Below are 23016 nucleotides of genomic sequence, written 5' to 3'. Positions count from 1 at the left end.
TCTTGTAGATCTTTGAGTACAGTACGCAAATGATCTGCATGCTCAGCCTCTGAACGAGAATAAACCAAAATATCATCTATAAATATAATCACGAACAGATCTAGAAAGGGTCTAAACACACGGTTCATCAAGTCCATGAATACCGCTGGGGCATTAGTCAAACCGAATGACATAACACGAAACTCAAAGTGTCCGTATCTGGTCCTGAATGTTGTCTTCGGAATATCCTTTTCTCTAACCCTTACCTGATGGTACCCCGACTTCAAGTCTATCTTTGAGAAACACCTGGCACCCTGCAACTGATCAAATAAATCATCAATCCTCTGGAGTGGGTACTTATTCTTGATCGTCGCCTTATTCAACTGTCTGTAATCAATACACATCCGCAAGGAACCATCTTTCTTTCTCACAAATAACACAGGTGCTCCCCACGGTGATGTACTGGGTCTGATAAAGCCTTTTTCAAGCAAATCCCTCAGTTGTTCTTTCAACTCTCTCAGCTCACAGGTGCCATTCTATAAGGAGGAATAGATATCGGTTGAGTATCTGGTAATGTGTCAATAGCAAACTCAATCTACCGCTCTGGCGGAAGGCCTAGAAGCTCATCGGGAAACTCATTAACCACCGAAATAGATTGAAGGGTCGGTGACTCTGCTTTCACATCATGTACCTGAACTAAGTGATAAATATAGCCCTTTCTGATCATCTTCCTTGCCTTGAGATAGGAAATAAACCTACCTCTCAGCGATGCAGTATTACCTTTCCACTCTAGAATTGGCTCCCTTGGAAACTGGAACTGAACCATCTTTGATCTACAATCAACGTTAGCATAACAAGAAGCCAACCAATCCATACCCATTATAACATCAAATTCTACCATATCTAGCTCAATCAGGTCTGTTACTGTAGAACGACTAAGAACTCCTACTATACAATCTTTATATACCCGTCTAGCTATCACTGGATCCCCAATAGGTGTAGACACCTCAAAAGATTTAATCAACTCAGGTTCTATCCCAAACTTGCTAGTAACCAACAGAGTGACATACGATAAAGTGGAACCTGGATCAATCAATGCATATACATCATATGAAGAGACTGATAATATACCTGTAATAACATCAAGTGACGACTCTTGATCTTGTCGACCCGCTAATGCATAAATGCGGTTCTGAGGATCGCTCGAGCTAGATGCTCCACTTCTGCCTCTACCACGACCAACGGGTGCCTGTGATCCTTGCCTAGGGGGGCGTACTGATGATGACGAACCAGTTATACATCCCACTGACTGAACTATACTTGCACGACCTCTCGTCAGACAATCTCTCATAACGTGGCCTAGATAACCACAAGTATAACAAACACCCAACCCCACGAGATACTACCCGACATGATGCTTACCACACTGAGCACATCGTCGCAAGGGTGACCTTATATGACTTGACTCACCCCTATACTGAGAACGAGAGGCCCTGGAACTCTAACTGGGCCCTGAATATGTGGAACGATCAAATCTCCTACCGGAAAACTGAGGGGGTGCACTAACTGATGGCTGAGTTGTATACCTCGGGTACTACCGTCTCTAACCACCTCGAAACTCACTAGAAGGATCTGAAGATCTCGCTCTCTTACTCTGGCCCCTATCATGCTCACGATCGGCCCTGAGTGTATGCCTGAATACGAGAAATATCAATGCATGGATGAAGTGAGACCGACATACAGTCATTTAGCAGGTGCGACTCCAACCCCATCACGAACCGGTGAACCCGATCCTCCATCTTAGCTACAATAGTGGGAGCATACCTCGCCAAAGAATCAAACTGAAGGTTGTACTCCCGAACACTCATATTACCCTGTCAAAGGGTCAAGAACCTATCAAATCTGGCCCGTCTAAGCTCTTGTGGCAAATAATGATGAAGAAAAGCCTCTGTAAAATCCTGTCATACTACTGTAAGGGTATCCTCACCTCTGGACAACTCCCAAGACTCGTACCAATTAATTGCAATATCCCAAAGTCTATAGGAAGCTAGCTCAACTGACTCAGTCGTAGTGGCCTTCATTACCCTCAAAGTCATCTGCATCCTATCGATAAATACCTGAGGGTCCTCATTTGGATCTGCTCCAGTGAATATCGGAGGGTCCAAATTAATGAAATCACAAACCCCCGCACTAATGGCCCTATCTGCATGACCAATACCAACCTCCTGACATCGAGCTTGTGCGGCCACTAACCGAGTTAATAACTGAATAGCATCTCTCATCTCCTGATCCGGTGCATCTGGATGAGGAGCTGGGGGTACTGGAGCGAGTGCTGGAGCTGGTACCCCTCGGATCTCCTCTGGAAAGGGTAGGGTATGTGAAGACTAAGATGGAGTCTCACTATGCGACTCTCCCCGAGATCAGGTAACTTGTGGCGCTCTACTTGTAGTCTCATCATCCATGGACTTGCCCTTCTGGGCAGCTGTAGCCTTCTTGGGCATCACTGAAAACATAACATGTCGTTAGGAAAATGAATTCTTATATCACACGATCTAAGATAAGAAAGAAGAGTAACCATCCTAAATATCTTGTAGCCTCATGTCTATAAGTGTGGTGCACAACACACCCATAAACAAGACTCTATTAGATACGGTCTGTAGACAACCTTAGGACAGAACTGCTCTGATACCACTTTTGTCACGACCCAAACCGATGGGCCGTGACGAGTGCCCGAGTTCTACCTATCGAACACCCCTAAGCATTCGTCTAAGATATAAACATGAAATAAGTGTAGGTCATGCATAAAGTCTGGAAATAAACTACTAATTCATATGAATAACCTACGTGAGAAAACATGCCCAAAAGACATATATATATATATATATATATATATATATATATATATATATATATATATATATATATATATATATATATACGGTAGGGCTAGCCGACAAGGCCACATACTATCTAACTATACATAACTGTCTACAGACCTCTATTAGAGTGTACAACTGTATAAAGGATGGGACTGGGCCCCGTCATACCCATATATATATATATATATATATATATATATATATATATATATATATATATATATGTAAACACATCGTACCAAAACTCAAAGCAGCTCCAGATTAAATGGATCACACCAACTCTCGTTGATCAAGGATCCTAAGAAGGGGGACCGCCAGCCTGTCTACCTGCACCTACGGGCATGAAATGCAGCGTCCCCAGGCAAAAGGGGACATCAGTACGAATAATGTACTGAGTATGTAAAGCATAAAAATCAGTACATAAAAGACATAGATGAAACATGGGGTAAAGAATTCCACCTGTGAGTCTAAATAAATTTGTGAATCCTGAAACATTTATAATATCATGCACGTGCGTGTAAATCTCGTATCATGCATAGGTATAGGTGTACATAACATCATCAAGCCTCTGAGGGCATCCCATCATATCATCTTGGCCATTGTGGGCAAAATCATCAACATATACTAGTTGATCAGGTGGTGGTGCGTATATAACGCCTTAACCTTTTTCCATATCCCATATACATATAATATACGCATATATAACGCCTTCAGGTCATGGGTCAATGTACATGTATAAATGCATGAAATTCATAAGAAATACGTTAATAAGATTTCTCGAATATCATAAAATCAATATACATTTCGGACAAACTTTATCAAATACGTATTTTTCTGAGACCCATGAACAGAGGATATAATAATAATTCACATGGGGAATCAAAAATATAGACACCTCTAGTATTTCTATGAATAGAGTTATTTATGAACGTTGCATATTTTGCTCGTTTTGTTTGTATCATTTGGATCATGCTAAAAAAAGGGGATAGCCTTAACATACCTCAAGTCTTCAATGCAACTAAACAACAAGCTTATGACAACTAGCGCGCCAACTCTATAGCAAAGAAAAACGTGTACAATTTAGATGGCGGTAGTATATTACGTATCTCAAACGATAACTCGATTCTAAAATAAAACGGGCAGCATTTCCCCTGATTTTACTGCTACCTCAAGCCTACTATAGGTGAGATACAAACATAATACAATTAGCAACCCAAAACCAACCTAATTACAATCCGGGACCTTCAATACAACAAAACCCCCAAATATACCATAATACACCCAATCAACAAATTATCAACTAGCCAGCAACTATAATGACGATCGACCAACCTACTACTCTACCACATGTGGTATTTCTCCACGCCATTTTTATCCTTCCAAACTCCATAAATCAACAGCACAATAGACAGCCCAAAAGCAACACAAAACAACCCACAAAACAGTCCATTACAAATCAAATAACTCGAACTCACGGCTTCCGATCACCGTCCCGTGAGGTCTAACTATTTGGAAACGAATTTATCAATCTTTTGTCACGACCCAAATCGATGGGCCACGACGGGCACCCGGTACCTTACTCAACCGAGTACCAACGTAACGTATCTCTCGTATCATACTATCATAGGTAAATGAGCCCGAGAGGCTGTCGTGAAATAACAAGAAATACCAACTTGGGCCTATAAGACCAAAATGATCACTCGTACACTAAACATAGGCCGACAAGGCCATACAATTTTTTACGTACGTGGCATATGTCTACAAGCCTCTAAGAGTAGATAAATACCATAAAGGTCGGAACAGGACCCCGCCATATTAAAAAATACACGTCTGAATCATACTGACCAAATAAGCAACTCCGGATTAAATGAAGCGCACCAACATCTTCCGCTAAGCTGATAGCCTACTTGGGTAACTCTCAACCTGTCTATCGGGACCTGCGGGCATGAAACGCAGCGTTCCCAGGCAAAAGGGACGTAAGTACAAATAAAGTACCGAGTATGTTAAGGATATCCCTTCTTTCTTTTAGGCATAATCCAAATGATACAAACGAAACGAATAAAATACGCAACTTTCATAAATGACTCTATTCATAGAAATACTAGGGGTGAATTTGCCCTGTAATAGAGCTTTTTGAGAAATAAATTTTGTATGCTATATGAGGTCTTTTGGGACATATTATATACCAAATTAAAGGTCTTGGAATGTAGTTTATAACGTTACTAATCGTTTATTCATACGATATCCGGATAAAAAGATATAAGCGACGGAAGATGGGCGAATGAGAGGGTGCCAAGCTAGCACCTTTTGACTTTTCAAAAGTTGATATATATGTCTTAACTCGTCTCTTTATTCATTTCTACATATAACCTGACCAGAGAACACCATAAAAACAGTCCTTAAGCTCTCTAATAGTGTTTCAAAGAATAGTATCATCCCGGGCACGGAATCAAGAAGCGATAATATTAAAACGATCCCTACGATGTAAGTATCGCTATATCGCCTCTCTTTTTCTTTGTAGTTTGAGTTTTGGAATGTATTTAATAGTTAATAAAATTCCTAATTTCTGTATTTAAGTGTTTAAATATCAAGGAATTTTGATAAATTCATTTTCTAATAGTTAGAACTCACGGAACGGTGATCGAAAGCCGTGAGTTCGAGTTATTTGACTTGTAGTGGATTGTTTTGTGTTGCCTTTGGGCTGTATATTTTTCCACTGTTTAATGGAGTTTTGGAGGACAAATGGTGTGGAGAAATACCACATAATGACAGAATGGTGGGCTGGTGGTTCGTCATTACATTGTTTAAGTTGTTTGACACTACTTTGGTTGTCGTTTTACGTATGAAGTGATTAGGGTGTGTGGGCTATTTTGTGGTATATTGTGATGGAGATAAGGTTGAAAAATGATGCTTATATATTGGTATTGTTGTGATCTTGTTGTTGTTAGTATATGGTATTCGAGGAGGGCCTAGTTACAGGGGAGATGCTGCCCAAATTTACGTAAACGAGCTACTAATTTAAGTTGCGGACTTAGCCTTTACTCAACACTGATTTTAAATCTCCTTATGCTATGGTAGATTGAGTTGAGTTGTTTGAAGAATTTATTAGAAGGTATTAAGGATTCAATGGAGTTAAGGTATGTTAAGGCTATCCCTTCTTTCTGTTTGGCATGATCCAAATGATATAAACGAAATGAGCAAAATACGCAACTTTCATAAATGACTCTATTCATAGAAATACTAGGGGTGTCTATATTCTTGATTCCCCGTATGAATTTTTATTATATCCTCTATTCATGGGTCTCAGAAAAATACGTATTTGATAAAGTTTGTTCGAAAGGCATATTGATTTTATGATATTTGAGAAATCTTATTAACGTATTTCTTATTCATTTCATGCATTTATACATGTACATTGACCCATGACCAGAAGACGTTATATACCCGTATATTATATGTATATGGGATATGAAAAAAGGTTACGGCATTATATACGCACCACCACTTGATCATCTGGTATATGTTGATGATTTTGCCTATAGTGGCTGAGATGATACGATGGGATGCCCTCAGAGGCTTGATGATATTATGTACGCATATACCTATGCATGGTATGGCATTTATATGCACATGCATGATATTATAAATTTTCATGATTCACAAAGCTATTCAGAATTACAGGTTGAGTTCTTTACTCCATGTTTCTTTCATGTCTTTTATATACTATTGTCATGCCTTACATACTCGGTACTTTATTTGTACTGACGTCCCTTTTGCCTGGGGACGCTGCGTTTTATGCCCGCAGGTTCCAATAGACAGGTCGAGAGTTACCCAAATAGGTTATCAACTCAGCGAAAGATGTTGGTGCGCTCCATTTGCTCCGAAGTTGCTTATTTGGTCAGTATGATTCAGACGTGTATTATCTAATATGGCAGGGCCATGTCCCGGCCTTTATGGTATTTATCTACTCTTAGAGCCTTGTAGACATATGCCATGTACGTAAAAGATTGTATGCCCTTGTCGGCCTATGTTTAGTGTACAAGTGATCATTTTGGTCTTATAGGCCCAAGTTGGTATTTCATGTTTTATTCTACTTATCTCACGACAGCCTCTCATACTCATTTACCTATGATAGTATGATACGAGAGATACGTTACATTGGTACTCGGTTGAGTAAAGTACCGGGTGCCCGTCGTGGCCCATCGGTTTGGGTCGTGACACTTTTTTTGATATTTTAAAGCTTAAATATAGAAATTAAATTTTTTTATTAATTGTTAAATACATTCCAAAACTCAAACTACAAAGAAAAAGAGAGACGATATAGCGATACTTACGTCGTAGGGATCGTTTTAATGTTATCGCTTCTTGATTTCGTGTCCGAGATGATAGTCTTGTTTGAAGCAATATTAGAGAGCTCAAGGACCGTTTATGGTGTACTCTGGTCATATGCTATGTAAAAATGAAGAGAGAGATATGAGTTAAAGAAAATATATCAACTTTTGAAAAGTCAAAAGGTGCTAGCTTGGCACCCTCTGATTTACCCATCTTCCGATACTTATATCTTTTTATCCGAATATCGTATGAACAAATGGTTAAGAGCTTTGGAAACTACATTCCAAGACCTTCAATTTGGTATATAATATGTCCCAAAAATACCTCATATAGCATACGAAATTTATTTATCAAAATACTCTGTTATAGGGCAACTTTAATTCGATTTTTCCCAAACTTTATGTGTTTTATCCAAACATCATATATAGTCATATTATGACTTTAACCTCATTTAAATAATGATTAATAAGTCTCATATTCATTATACGTCACCTTGGGACGTACAAGGTGTAACATGGTGGTTGTGGTTGTGATTGAGGAAGGTGATAGTAGTTTATAATGGTGGGCAGTGCCAGCTATGGTCGTTGATGGTGATGGGGTGGTTAGTTGTGATAGTTGAGGTGGATCAGTTTGTGGTTGTGGTTGAGAATATGGTGGTGGGGGTAGTAGGGATTCTAGGTGGTGGTTGTCCATAATGGTGACGGCATTAAGAAGGTGGTAGTGGTGGTGGAGGTGGTAGTGAGTGGTATGGTAGTTGATAATAATAGACGGTGGTGACAATTTATATATATAATAAAGATGGAAAAATGAAAGATGATGTGACATGTTTCTTTGGCCAAGGTTCACATTTATCTTTTTTTCTTAGATTTTATACCTTTTCCCTTATTTTTACATTTAAATTTTGTTAACAATTAAGCATGCCTTATTCATTTCTTTCATCATTAATATACTACTAATCTTTTTTCCTAAAACGTTTTCTATTCCTTTTTTCCGTTATAATTTTTCCTCCACTTAAACATCATCATTGTTGCTATTTATTTATTTCCTTTAAATTTTCCTGCTTTCTTTCTATGCTTTAGTTTTTTCCCCATAATTCAAAAATAATTCCAATGCTCGAGGAGTGTTCCGATAGAAGTATTTTGCTCTCCAGATATCCAATTCTAATCCTATATTATTTTGTAACTTTGTTTGCTTTACTTGATAGCGTCTGAGATTATAGTTTGTGCAACGTTTTTATTCATGTTTGATTTCCTCAATTGAATTTGAATTTCGAAATAGTAGCTTCATGCTTTCTTTGTTTTACTGCCCTCCCTATGAGTGAAAATGAAAATGGAGAAGTATGGACTATGGCTAGCAAGAAATTGGTAGAAGAATACCAGGTATGTCACTATTTGTTTTTTTAAAACATGTCAGTTTCATGGACTCTGTTGAAATAGAGTTATAACTTGGGGTTTTCATGAAAATCCGAAAAATCGAACTAAGCCGACCAAAAAAATCAATACTTTTTAGGTTTGGTTTGATTTTGGTTTTGAATTTTAAAAACCGATCAAATTTGATTTGGTTTTGGTTTTAATAAAAAAATAACCGAAAAAAATCAAACCAAACCAACTATAGAAGTAGGTATTTAAATTTGTTATTACACTTATATATATATATGTATATTTTTATATAAAGTTTCTAAAATGTTATGGTACATATTAGTCGTTTGTATTTTAAGTATAGTTCTTTGGTATTACAATAATCTAATTCTTTGCCTTTACATTCTAGTTTGATTGATAGTTTGTTTTTGCTAAGTACAAGAATTATTTCATGTTAAAAATAATTAATTTTTAATTGAGTACTTAAATTATTCATCACTATTTGATTCAATTATCATCAATATATCATGGTAAATGATAGATTTCTCAAAGAGCAATTGGTTTGATAGTGTTACGTTGAAAATGTAGTCATCGGAATATGTGTTTGGTAGTGTATGTCTCATAATAAGAAAAAAACTGATAAATAACCGAAAAAACCGAAAAACCGATAAAAACCGACAAAAATCGAATCGCTAAAAAACCGACTTAATTGGTTTGGTTCCAACATTTTAAGAACCGACTTACGTGGTTTGGTTTCTTTTTAGGGAAAAATCGATCTAAACCGAACCATGAATACCCCTAGTTATAACTATGCACCAATAAATCGACTTCTTTACCATTCTTCTACTCTGAATTTTAATTCTAACTTCTCACAAGTTTTTTATCATATAATCCTTGAAGTTTATTGAAAGAATTAAAAGTTTCAACGGCACTTTATTTTTATCTTCCTTTCTACTGATTTACTTTTGATTGTTATAATGTAAGAAAATTACTACATAATTGAACATTGATATGATCTGCAAATTGCTTGGATGGAAATTTTGTTAATGTATAATCTTCAGAGGAGAATTGGAGTAGCATCAAGTAATTGACTTTATAGCAGTGGTAAATAGTTCGGTAATTCCTTTTGAATTTCTCCATGGGAAGGGAGAAGCAAAAAAGATTTTGTAATTATGTAATAACATAAAAGAGTAATTACATGTGCTTCTTTGCTTTTTCTATCCAGTGTAATAGGTTTCTGAAGTTTTGTAAATGCCTATTTTAGTGAAAAGTAGTAAAATTAAAGAATTCACATTTCTTTAAAATTCTTTAGCTGATTATTTATAGATGTAAATATTATATATAAAAAATTTGTTAGCAGAAGTTTGTTAGTTGATTATCTATAAATGTAAATAGAATGGTTGTTATGGTTTCAACCTTTCATATTCCGTATTTTTGGACCGTGCTCTATCTGCAAGTTTCTTCCCTTATCCTCTAGCCATTCATACACCTTCTTCAATTCTCGCTTTCATTAAGAATATATTGAGTTAAGCTTTTGTATTGGCTATGTTTCAACGAAACTTATAGTCATTTTTATATTGGGAATTACAATATTTTTTTACTATTTTACAATTGATATTCTTGAAAAGAAAATTAACTAATTCAGTTTAGGTCCCGAATATGTGCTAATAGAAAGTACCAACAATAATTGTTAAAATAAGATTATGAGAATGATATTGGAAAAAAATTAATTATACTACTAGGCATTAGCTGTGTTGCAAGATATATGAAGTCGAATAAAATGAATATCAAATTCGATGAGTTACTCATGTTTAACGATCAATTTTGTGAGGTTAGACATGTCCTTTGAAAAGCATAAGAAATGCATATTACGTACATGTGTATTATATGATTATGAAGATTTTGTGCTAGATATTATACATTAAAATCTAAAAAATGAGATTTAAATATTTGAGAAAGAACAATCAACCTTGAGAAATTATTTATTTCAAAGCTTATCGAAATATAAAAACAATAAAGTTGGTCAAAGAATACCACCTCGGCATCACCAATTGGAAGTCTTAAAGACATGCGACCATATAAACTTTTATATATTTAATTTTTTATAAACTTTTGTATATTTTATTTTATATATATTATTCTTGCATTGGGGTTTAATATTTTTATAAATTTAGATGGAATGGAATACATATGTAATTAAAATATGACTTTAATGATATTTTTCATCACCGTGCGAAGCGCGGATAGATTCACTAGTTAATAATAAATGTGGATGATAGTATCTTAATGAAATTAAGTCTTTGTTATATATCTTAATTATACAGACCTATTAAGACCCACTAAGTGGTTGTGAAGTAAAAAAAACCTTAATGATAAAGATTCAAATTTTAAAAACAAACGTACTTAATATTTGAGATCTGAATGATTAAGATTCAGACCTACATTTAGTGCAAACCAACGAGACCTTATTAAACTATCGGAAAAGGGTCAAAACTACCCCTATTATTTATTAAATAGTTTAAAAATACCCTCCGTCCATGTACATCACGTTATTTTTATACCTAAATCCACCCCTCCTTTTAACTGTGCAGCATGTGGGCCTCACATTTAATGTGTTGTCATTTTTTTATATGGCCACATGGCTCGTTTTGTTCAGAAATCAAATATCCACTTCATTAACCTAACCCGTCCCAATTATCTGACCCGCCCCATTATTTTCTTTCTTTTTTCTTAATCTTTTCTCTTTTCTTTTTTGTTATCTCAGAACTCGAAATTTTTGCCTCGAATGGGGCAGACAAAAGGAGACTCCTAAAGCCAGAGAAGTTTTGGTTGGATGGGAATCAGATAGGTCAGAGAAAAGAGAGACGAACCTTCACGGGAAAGAAGAGGATTTGCTAGTCAACTCGTAAAGCTAGAGAAGTTTTGGTGGCTATTCCGACGAATCTGCCGGTGTCAGATTCTTTGTATTTGTCCATAGGTGTGTCTAAAACTCAAGAAAATAATCAAGGGGAGGTGGTGGAAGTGTCCAAGGCCTCGGGTAAGTCAGTTTCTGAGGTTGTCCCTTGTGATACAAATGCTCCGACAACTCTGTCGGTGTCGGAATTTTACCTACAGAACGGTGGGACGATTGTTTGGGTTAAACAAGACAAATAGACCTGCCAGAGAATTACCCAGTCCCTCCTAATTAGCTTTGACGGAGCTTTTACTCAATCACATTATATGAATCGTTCAATTTCTCAATCATCTTGTAGCGTCACACACTTGTGAATCTTTCTTCCATAAAAACCCAAGCACATTCAGTTGACTTCTGAAAGTTTAGAGTAGAAGAAGTAGGCTAGTATCATTGAAATGTCTGTTGCTTCTTTTTTTTATTTTTGAAACTTGAACGTAAACTCCATATTTTGCACAGTAAACCCAATTCTTTTGTTTTCTCCGGTGGATTAACACATTGAATTTCCGCTTGTTTGTTAAGTCAACGGAGGAAGAAAGAGAGAGAAAAAACCTTCAAAAAATAAAAGGTAAGAAAATGGGGCGGGTCAAATAAATGGGCAGATATTATTATACCCACATATCTTGTTTGATCCAAAGAGCTACGTGGCCCAATAAAAAATATGATAACGCATTAAATGTGAGGCCCACATGCTGCGCCGTTAAAAAGAAGGGTAGTTTTAGGTATAAAAATAAAGTTAGTGTATTTTTGGACTAATAGATGAACGGAGGTTAAACCATTTAGTAAAGGATGGGGATAGTTTTGACCATTTTCCGTTAAACTATCAGCACTAAAGCCCAGTTATCGACTTCTATTAGAACTAACTAAAGCCCATCACAGCCAAATAATAGAAGCTAGTAGGAAGCTATAGTATTAGTATAGTACTAGAGAATAACCAAGATTCCGCGTCGACCACTTTCACGGGTAAAACGGAGGACGAGGGAGAATCTGCAACTGAAACATACAGAAATGGGATTGAAAATTGGAGGAAAAGTTGAAAAGGTGAACGGAAGAGAAGTAAGTTACGGTGAGTTTATGGAGAAATATATGGCCCAAAACCAACCTGTGGTTCTTACTGGACTTATGGACGATTGGAGGGCTTGCAACGATTGGGTCTCTCCTAATGGAAAACCGAATCTTCACTTCTTCTCCTCCCATTTTGGGAAATCCAAGATTCAGGTAAGATATGATTTTTTTGAATTATATTTTTTTGGGTTTGTGGTCGCTGGTCACACCTGCTGGTGATTTGCAGGTTGCGGATTGTGGGACCAGAGAGTTCACTGATCAGAAGAGAATAGAAATGACTGTTTCTGAATTCGTTGATCATTGGCTTTGTCTTTCTTCTGCTAATAATGGTGGTAACAGTGATAGTGGTGCTGCTGCCAGGTCTTTGTTGTATCTGAAGGATTGGCATTTTGTAAAGGTATCAACTTTGGCTCCGCCTAGTAATAAATTATAGATAAATTAGACATTTCCTACCTTCATCCGCTTAAATAAAATTTTTAGTGTATCTTATGGTTGTTCCCTGTTGCTAAATGCGAAAAAGCAAAGGTCGTGAATCTTTTTTTTTTTTTGTATCTTGTTGCTTCAGTTAAAATTCATTCTTGGGGGAAAACTAGCCTTCTGGATGCATTTGATAATTGATTTCGTTAAGTTTGTTCAACCCCTATCGTGAAATAGTGCAATACTGATTTATTATTGAGAAAGAAAAATGGTGTCCAAATTAAAAGATTTGGCCTTTCAGACAACGAGGAATCATGCTAAATGCTATCAGCTTACCTGAAGTAGAATGATTTAAATAATGGTTTGTGGATAGTTATTATCTACACCCCCAATAATCGTAGTTGATATAGAAAACTAGCATATTGTTTAAATCCAGCACATAATATAGTGTCGAGGGTGTCTACTTTTTATACCAATCCCATCACTAGTTGTATTCCTTTTTCTTTTATTAAGGATTGTTTGTGTCGTACTCCTTTTCACCATGATAATGTTTGTTTTAGTATTTAAGTAATCGGATAAATCTCTTTTCAGCATTGTAGCAGAAAAGGATCGGTAGCTTGTTACTTTGCTCATTAGAAATACACTCTATATTAACGTGTTCGGTTTTGTGTCCGTGACCTTATATATTGGGATACTTTTATGTAGCATAAGATGAAAAATACACTCCACAGAAACTGAATGAGTTATTACATGTTATGTTGCAAGTTATCAATCATAACAGTGAGATTAAGAGTTGCATTTTTTCAGTCGCAACATTACACTGACATTATAAGGTAGGATTTTAATGTGTATCTCTGTCTTTTTCTTTTGCCCATCTTTTGAAAGATGCATCTTACTCCAGCCTTCTTTGTCCATCCTATCAAAAAAATTCTTAACCTGTTTCTCTTGCTGATTTTGAAAAATTCTAACTTCTTTTTAGGAATATCCGGAGTATATTGCATACAGAACTCCCCTGGACTTTTCTGATGACTGGCTGAATTTCTATCTTGACAAATTTCGTATGCATAACGATCCTGATACATATAGTGAGGGAAATGAAATAAGTTGTTCTGACTATCGCTTTGTATACATGGGAGCAAAAGGTTTGACCATAGACGCGATAAATTCTTTATTGTAAGACACGGTTGTTATTTTCCATGGCTCTTGCTATGAATTGTAGTTTGTTTTCAAATCAAGTACCTAGTACTTTCGGCGAAGTGTTTGAATTTTTGAAATGGATGCAGGAACATGGACGCCTCTTCATGCTGATGTATTCAGATCATACAGTTGGTCGGCAAATGTATGTGGAAAAAAGCAGTGGTATTTTCTGCCTCCAAGTCAACATCACTTGGTTTTTGACAGGTGATAGTACATGTTTTTGTTTTCTATGGACTTTCTTCAGACCCTTTTCCTTTTCCTGCCAACATTGTTCCTTAGGCTTTGGAAATGAGATTAAGTTGAAACTGTGAATGTTTTGAAAACATTGTCTGAGTGACTCGGAAAGCGATGTACGCTGCTGAACTCTGAAAGTTTCTATTGTCCAGCTCCAGAACAGATGTCCCATATCAACTCAAACATGTAATCTCGAAAGAAGTTTGCCAATATTTTATGACGGTTTTCCATATATCACAATCTTATATAGATGGCTGTCACAGAATATGCAAATGACTATCAGTTTTCTTAGGTCAATGCATTACAAAAATAATGTGAAATTCAAATTCTTCACATTTGTGTGACAACTTTTATGTGAATTCCCTTTCATATTGCTGTTCATAGCTATTAACTTGTAATGCCACTTATGATTGGTTAGAAGCAAAAGCTTCCTTGTTTTGCTATACAATTTGCTGAAACAAGGAAAATGATGCTTAGTATTTTCTGTCAGTTCACATAATTTATACTCTTTGTTGACTCAGGAATATGAAAAGTACCGTATATAACATTTTTGCCGATGTTTCTCAATCAAAATTTCCTGGATTTGAAAAGGTAAGTTACTAATTACTTTTCCTATGTAGTATGTCTCTGCGGCAATTCTTTCTTGGGATTCAAAATGTTGTTTCAATTTTTTTAGTATTCAGTTTTTGACTTCCATCATGAGTTCAGGCTATCTGGTGGGAGTGCACCCAAGAGGAAAATGAAGTAATCTTCGTGCCCAGTGGTTGGTATCATCAAGTTCATAATCTGGTATTGTCGCTTTAATCATGGAGTACATGATTATCTCTTATTTGTTATGGCATGTGTTTCTTCATGGAGTATAAATTAATGTACAGTTTTTCATTCAACTGACAAACTTGAGTAGCTTACCTGGTATTAGAATAAAGTGTCATAACTACACTACTTTCTATAGAGCTGAACATATTGCGTATGGTGTTATAGTGCTAAAATTGAAACAAGTAAAGCTGTAATTCGCTCTGTGGGAAGGTTGTAATCTTGAGTTCCGGAAAGGGATCTAATAACAAGGTGGTTGCAGTCCTAGTTACATCATCACCCATTAGATGAGTATAAAGTGCTTGGATTCAGATGAAATGTCTTCCAAATATACTGGACGTTACTGTTTAAGATGGATAGGTTACCTACATATTATTGGTAAGCAGACACTCTGCAATAATTTGTTCTGGATCTGTTTATCATAGCATTTGACAGTAGATTCGGGGAAAAGAAGGATCTTTTTTATCGTATTTTTATGACTGTTGGAAGGAGATAAGATCCATCTAGGCATGTAATTAAGCTGAAAATGCATTTGAGAACAGCTTTCTCATATTTATTTCGAGGATCTATGGGTTGTATTTCTGCTAAATCCAAATATGTAACATGAATTGCAGGAGGATACCATATCCATAAATCATAACTGGTTCAATGGATATAATTTATCTTGGGTGGTAAGTAATGTTGTGTTCAATGCGCTCACAAGCCTTTTACACAGAGAGTGATTTTTTTTTCTTCTGAAACTAGTCATATCTATATGTGACATCAGTGGGATTTGCTTTTGAAAGACTACAATGAGGCTAGCGAATACATCGAAGACCTCAAGGGATGTGATGATTTTGAGGAGCTTTGCCAGCGAAACCTTGCAGCTAATACAGGTGCGCTCTAGTTAAAAAATTTATAGCATCTCCTTTCAGATAATGTGAGGTTGTGGGGGGTGTAACCCACTAAATAATCATGTGTGTAACTGAGTTTTAACAGGACAATTTGAAGAAATTCCTGTTTTGGTTTTGTTATCTTTTATTGGAACTCCCTTGTGAGCTCACTTAAAGAAAGGAGAACTTTAATTATCTTACTGTACGTAAATATTATATAAATCTAGCTGCATTCTCTTGGGTACGTTTCTCTTTCTAATTCCTAGGATAGTTCTAACAATTTTGATATCATGGTTTGAATTCTGATTGACTAACCTGGCTATCTTCCATTTCTATCGTAGGCATGAATTTCTACGACTTCTTCATTTTCATTGTGCGCTTTGCCTTTGCAAATGTAGTCCTACTTCATAAACTTGCACATGGAAAGAAAGAACCAAACCAGAAATCCTCAGAAATTATTCGGCACATATATTTCAACCTCGAGTCTATAAGAAGTGTTGCTGTGAAAATGAAACCTATAGATGCAGGTGACAGGCAAGGTGTTTTACTTGATTTGAAGAAAAACCTGGAGGAGCACTCGTTTATAGAGCTCTGTGCTGCCGTTGGGAAAACATATGAATTGATACATGAGCAAAGTGAGGTGACCCAAGCATTATCGCAATGTAAAGACTTGACGTTTTCTAGTTTGATTAGATCCCAAGTTCAGAGTTCTGAAGACCTAGTTACCTTTATCGATGATGCTTTGACCAAGTTGGGTGCTGCTTTTTCTGGTTAGAAATGTCTGTATACATATATGAAATATGATTCTTTTTTTTTATTCATTCTGTCATTTGACTTGGGCATTGACATGTTGTATAACAAGGACATTAACCAAATCCATGCAACAAGTCTCTTGTCTTTGCATTTACGGTTATAGTAATAGTTTCTTGATAAAAACCATGTTCTTGATTAGTGAACTTTGATTGTTTCCATTGGTATTGGATGCTTTTGTTGGGTTGACTGGGCCTTGATAAGTTATATTAAAATCACAACAAACAACCTGTCTTGTTTTATTGATTATTAGCTTGATATAGCTACCATTTACTAAATTACTTCATGTAGCTATATTTGTTGTGTAAGCTGCTTCTGTAAGCTGCTACTGTACCAGATATAGATAATCTTCTACCAGAGGTCAATTATAACGCGATAGACTCCTAATATAATTCAACAAAGTCAATTATAACAAACAATTTGTATTTCTAGTTATAGAAAAATTTCTCATCAAACGAAAAATACCCCAAAACCAGAGCAATCTTTAGAGATTCAATCCATCCTTTCTTTTTTTAGTGGTATCTTTACAAATAGATTTATATATTGAAATTATATAATTATGTTGAATACAGTTAAATACATTGAATACATGAAGTATAGCATGTTATCTATAGTGCAAAAACATATGAATACATACTGCAGATACATTTGAATACATATATACATATGAATACATAAATTATATTAATTAAAAAAATATATGAATACATTCATGGAAAGTGAGACAGTGAATACAATGAAATACATGGAATACAACGAGATACATTGAAATACAATGAAAAAAAAAGACAGTGAATACAATGAAATACATGGAATACAGCGAGATACATTTGAAATAAAATGAAAAAAAAAAAAAAGTAACAGACTCTTCAAGTTCCTCAGCCTCAAACTCCGTCCCCAATCCACCATTATCCAGGTCGCCATGTGGGGCGTCGCCGCCGGTTAAATGAAGACAGTTGTTGAAGAAGCACCAATTTAAAGGATCAAACGGAAATTAGAGACAGAACTTCTTCAGATCTCACAAGGCAAACATGAACAATCAATGAAAAATCTAAGAAAAATTTAGAATGTGTAACACAAGTATGGGAAAGAAATCGCCGGCCGGAGGAGGGGGTTAGGGGTGACACAACAAGGAAGGGGGGAAGTGGTCGCTGGCTGGATCTGTCGTTGGCGAAACATAGCCCCTCCTAGAGTTTCTAAAAGCAGGGGAGAAAAAAACCGGGGGAAAAAGAGAAAGAAAGAGGAAAGAGAAAGGAGGAGAGAGGGAAGAGAGAGGGAGAGTGAAAAATAATACATAGCGTATTTAATGGCTTAAAGATAGAAAGTGACCATAAATAAAAAATTTACTATAAAAATTAAAATGTAGCTATAGGACATATTTTATTAAAAATATATTTATTTATAATAAATAAGGTATCAACTTTTGCTACGATAAAATTTCAACTTTAATTGTCTGGAAGCTAGTTTTAAGTCTTGTAGATGATAGTATGTTATTATATTAATAAGATTCAAAAGTTGGACTTCTGTTCTGCCAGCTATGTTGTATTCTACCTATGCTTCCCACATGCAAATCTACATTAAACGTTACCATCAACATCTTACTAGAAAATTATTTGAAACTACGCCAAAATCTGTAATCTCACTGGCACAGATACAGACACATTGGGTAATTGAGATTCTCAAGATGCTGTTTTGGTCATTACACCTAGGACTTTGAACTCCCAAGTTCCTACGGTAGGTGTGGTTGTACAATTTTCTACACACCATTTCCATCAGTTGACAATAAAATAAATTAAAATAACAGACATGTAAATTGTAATCAATACAATAGGAACCAGGGTATACTATCAACTTCTTGCCAAAATTTACATGATCAGCTCATAATTGGTCAAATAAGTAATGGATGAGCTCTTTGGAGCAAAGCAAACTTGTTATCTTAAAAAATCTAAGAAATGACTCAAACCTTCTAAATCCTAGGTCAAAATAGGGACACAAAGAACTTAAAGAAAGAAAGAAAAAAAAAGGGAAATAGAGAAAAACAGGATACATACTCTACAAGGCCAAAATGAAATTATTTTTTCTTTACGGGCACCTTGAATTTCTTCCAGGACCACCATAATAAAAATAATTACCCCAAACATTATTTTTTCCAGCTCTAATGTCATAGCAATTAGGATGGTCAGCTAAGAGATGAAGATTTGACAAAGGAATCAAGTTATTATCCCAGTCAACTACTTGCAAGTTTCTGAAATAGGAAGCTTTGCCAAAACCTTCATCTGCAAAATGTCCACTTCCCATTTGTGTTGAAGTGTGATATCCAGTTGATCTTGAGTTCACTATTTCTCCTCCAAATTGTATCATACTTGCATGCCTTCTCAAATGGCTGAACAAGAAATCTGGCCAGTACCCAACTAATAGACCCGACCCGAATTCCAGCCACCAGTGTCCATGCTTTGGGTCCTATATACAAGCCAAATTAGTTCTTGTAGTTATTTCAGCAGGTAAAGTTTTATCGTATTGATTTAAAGAAAAGACATTTTTCCTGATAATTGAACAAGTTATATATATTTGAGTTTAACAATCTTAAATATTGACAGTTACTATATCAGTCACATAAAAAAGATAAAAGACAAGTAACTGTCAAAAAAAACTGGGATAATATTCTTAAAAATAAGGCATATTGTCTATTATAACATGTTAAAATAAAATGATATAAATTAAATCCTATATATTTCTGTCGAAACTTGTTATGTTGCATAGGGAGAAAAAGATTGATGCAAAAGAAGAATACATTAGAAACAAGTGTGGAAACAAGAAGAGTAGTAGTTCCAAATTAAACTGTTAGCCCTAAAAGTTGTTAGGTGTCAGGTAGTAAGGAAATAGAATTTTAAATTGAAGTGGAAAATGGGAAGTTGACTCAGCGAAGGCTTCTCTTAGCAATGTAGAAGAGAATCTTGCAATTTAGAACTATTATTAAACCGTGAGGACAAAACCATATCTAAGGAATATATTACTATAGCGTTTTTGTCAGGTAATGACAATGTCCCTACGCATGCCTCAACCCCACTAAGTTTTCAATTTCAATCCTCCCTTTCCCCACCCCTTAAAAGAAAAGAGAAACGTACTTGATAAGCAATTTGGGGGGGGGGGGGGGGTCGAGGAGGTGGCTAAACAGCTATAAAAAATTCTTTTTTTTTAGGTTATAAAGGAGAATAAAAATGTTACAGCAAACAATAAAGTTAAAGGGGACTTAAATACTACCTTCCATATCATTATGCCAATATCAAATTGTCTGGCATTGACATTTGATCTTGGAGATATTGCTGCCCCCATAGCAATCCTGTTGTTTGTTTGAACGAAACCTGAGCATAATAAGTTGTAACATCCTGTGGCTTGGTATGCATCCGTCTGCGTTTTGAATTATATTACAAATTTAAATTTTATGCATTGACGATATAAAAAATATGTTTGCACATGTATGATATGAAGAAAATAAAACTCTTACCGTCCAATAAGTGAAGAACCTAGGATAGTTGTCTCCATACAGTTCTGGGCTGACCTGAAAAAGAACATGACACTTAATTAGTTTACCAAACTTAAAATCTCTGTTGACTCAGAAAGCAACCCAAAATATATAAAAATATTAGCTGTCATTGTGGTTTATGGATATATATATAGTTTGTTATGACAACTAAATTAGCTGATGTTTCACTTTCAAATGAAGCATTGTACTGATGATGTTACAGCTTAGCAGCAATAATGATATCTTTACTTGAAAGGGGAAAAGAAAAGACGAATAAAGTAGGTTGCAATTGGACTTCAAGGAATTTTTTTAAAAAAACTTTTCTTTTTCTTTTTATGACGATAGTGATGATTTATGTCCAACTCAATTAATTAATCGAGTACTCACTATAAAAAATAATTCCCTAAATGTTAATAGTCAAACCTATTTATAATAGCATAGTGTGTTCTAATATTTTTTGAATGTTATAGTATTGTTATAAAGAACATATATTATAACGTAACATCAAAATTTGATTCCAAAAAAAAATTGATTATTATAAAGAAGTGTTGATATAGATGATAGATTGTTATGGACAAGTTTGACTGTATTTTATTACTACTAAAAATGGCGCTCTTCTTTGATCACTAGGCTATATCCTTAGGTGCAAAAGCTATTTCTTTTATAACCCTAATTTTCGTTTGGGAGAGAGACATAGAAGTAAAACCATGTACTTGGGACTTAAAATTAATGGCTTGAATAAAGCATACCTGCCAACCAGCTTCAATGGTATTAAGATCATTGCCAAAGGTACCAGAGATGACCCAAAGTTGTGACAGACTGAATTCATATTGGTCTGTAACTCTGGGCGTCCACACATTAATGCTTGCCTTGGCTCCATAGTATTGATCTCCATTCACGAAAGCTACCGCATGCTGCCATTACAAGAAAACATTTTCACATTGTTGGAATTCAAATTATAAACCTTTAGACAGATTGTACACTCTTCTCTTTAAGTACATTAAAATTGTCATGTCCTAATCCTACGTTGCTTTTAAAGGCAATGTCTGTTGCTGTTTGCATCTTGAAAGTGACATTTTGACTCTTGTTTGACTGTTATCAACACTAGTTTATCTTGAAAGTGTTTAATTATAATTTTTATAAATATGAATTTTTACAATATCAAAGTTGATGTGCATATACTAATTATTACCTCATGATCATTGCTCAATGTGTCGTGTCTTACACCTCTTCTAATTTTTCTACCAAATCTTCGGAAAGAGCTAGTTCTTAGGACATCTTTCTCTGTTGTTCTCCTAATTGGAACAGTTCCTTCAGGGCATAATTCTCCAGAAACTGTCCAAAGTTGTAAGCTTTCTTTCATTTCATTCATAGAGTCATTAGCTTTAGGCCTCTTTGGAGGTTCCTGCATTGCATGAAACACATCAAATTAAACCCCACCTTCATTTCATGGTTTAGCAGAAAAAGAAAAAAAAATGTTCCTTTAACTTTGTGTTTCAATTAAAGAGAGAAATTAAAGTATTCTTTAGCAAAATACCAATGGCTTCATTCCTTTGAGTTGAGGATGGTCAAAAGCTGGTTGAAGATGAGATAAAACACAATCTATTAGATCCCCATCTGGACTCTGCATCAAATAAAACACAAAAAAAAAAAAAAATTGTAAGAAAACTTGAAAAGCTGCAATCTTGAAAAGATAAAGAGAAAAAAGAAGAGTACCTGAATTGTTTTGACTGCTGGTTTGTTGATTTTCTTGAGGTAAGACCTTATTTTCTTGAGTTTCAGCAATTCTTGCTTTGGCCGGAAAGTTTGATTTGCCGGCAGGTTTTGACTTGAACCCTTTAAAGTATGCTCCGAGAGAACAGTAGTACTAAATGAGGAAATAAGAAGCAAGAAAGCAACAAAGGAGAAAATGATTGAATTTGAAGAAGAAGAAGAAGTAGAAGTCATGATTTTGGGATGTCCTTTTCTGATTGTTTCTTCTGTTAGCATTGCTTGTGTGTTTGTATGTATTGAGGTTGTCTTCTACTGTGATAAGAAGCAACACAACAAGAGTGTTTATTCCAGAATTTTGTCCATAGAAACACTTCCTGATCTTCCATACAAAATAAAAAGGAAAGAAGGAAGAAGACAGGAAGAAAGATTCAAAGAGTAAGTTAAAACACGGTTACTCACTCACCATTTTCAAAATTGTTTATGTTTTTTTAAAGGCTCAATTTGACAGAGAAAAATAACTCTACTCCTACAGATTCTTTATTTTTTGTGTGTGTGTGTCTTGGTTTTGTGTTCTGACACACAGAACCTTAGTTCAGGCTGAGTTTGTATTAAAATAGACCCATGATAAAGTAAGGGTTGTTAACCCCACTATTAGTATTTCTAGTCAAAAGTAAGGACCAATTCTTTATTCTAATGCTATATTAACAAGCACTTAAAAGATAGCAGAAAAAACTTAGCTACCTTCGGATATAATTTGGTTGTAATTTGAAAAAAGTATTTTTTTTAAAATGGTGTTAAAAAATAATTTTTGGAAATTAGAAAATATTTGAACGTGCATTTTATTTGAGAAAAAAATTGAAGTTTTGTGATGGAA

The 23016-nt window shown here is 35.3% G+C and overlaps 2 protein-coding genes across 2 annotated transcripts; one reads left to right on the top strand and one right to left on the bottom strand.

Annotated features, from left to right (window-relative positions):
* Positions 1–11202: 11202 nt before the first annotated feature.
* LOC107811587 (arginine-specific demethylase JMJ20) lies at positions 11203–16983 on the top strand. The gene is made up of 9 exons (XM_016636547.2): positions 11203–12716; positions 12790–12960; positions 13960–14122; positions 14264–14381; positions 14933–15002; positions 15120–15200; positions 15839–15895; positions 15991–16099; positions 16438–16983. The coding sequence occupies exons 1-9, from the start codon at positions 12507–12509 to the stop codon at positions 16869–16871; spliced, it is 1413 nt and encodes a 470-aa protein (XP_016492033.1). The 5' UTR covers positions 11203–12506; the 3' UTR covers positions 16872–16983.
* Positions 16984–18719: 1736 nt separating this feature from the next.
* LOC107811589 (protein neprosin) lies at positions 18720–22725 on the bottom strand. Its single transcript, XM_016636551.2, has 7 exons — positions 22146–22725; positions 21967–22053; positions 21622–21834; positions 21179–21343; positions 20412–20465; positions 20168–20314; positions 18720–19366 (listed from the first exon to the last, which is right to left on the bottom strand). The coding sequence occupies exons 1-7, from the start codon at positions 22416–22418 to the stop codon at positions 18989–18991; spliced, it is 1317 nt and encodes a 438-aa protein (XP_016492037.2). The 5' UTR covers positions 22419–22725; the 3' UTR covers positions 18720–18988.
* Positions 22726–23016: the final 291 nt, after the last annotated feature.

The sequence above is a fragment of the Nicotiana tabacum genome, chromosome 4, assembly GCF_000715075.1.
Source record: "Nicotiana tabacum cultivar K326 chromosome 4, ASM71507v2, whole genome shotgun sequence".
Classification (NCBI taxonomy): domain Eukaryota; kingdom Viridiplantae; phylum Streptophyta; class Magnoliopsida; order Solanales; family Solanaceae; genus Nicotiana; species Nicotiana tabacum.
Note: the sequence above shows the minus strand (reverse complement) of the source record. Positions and strands in the feature narration are given on the sequence as shown.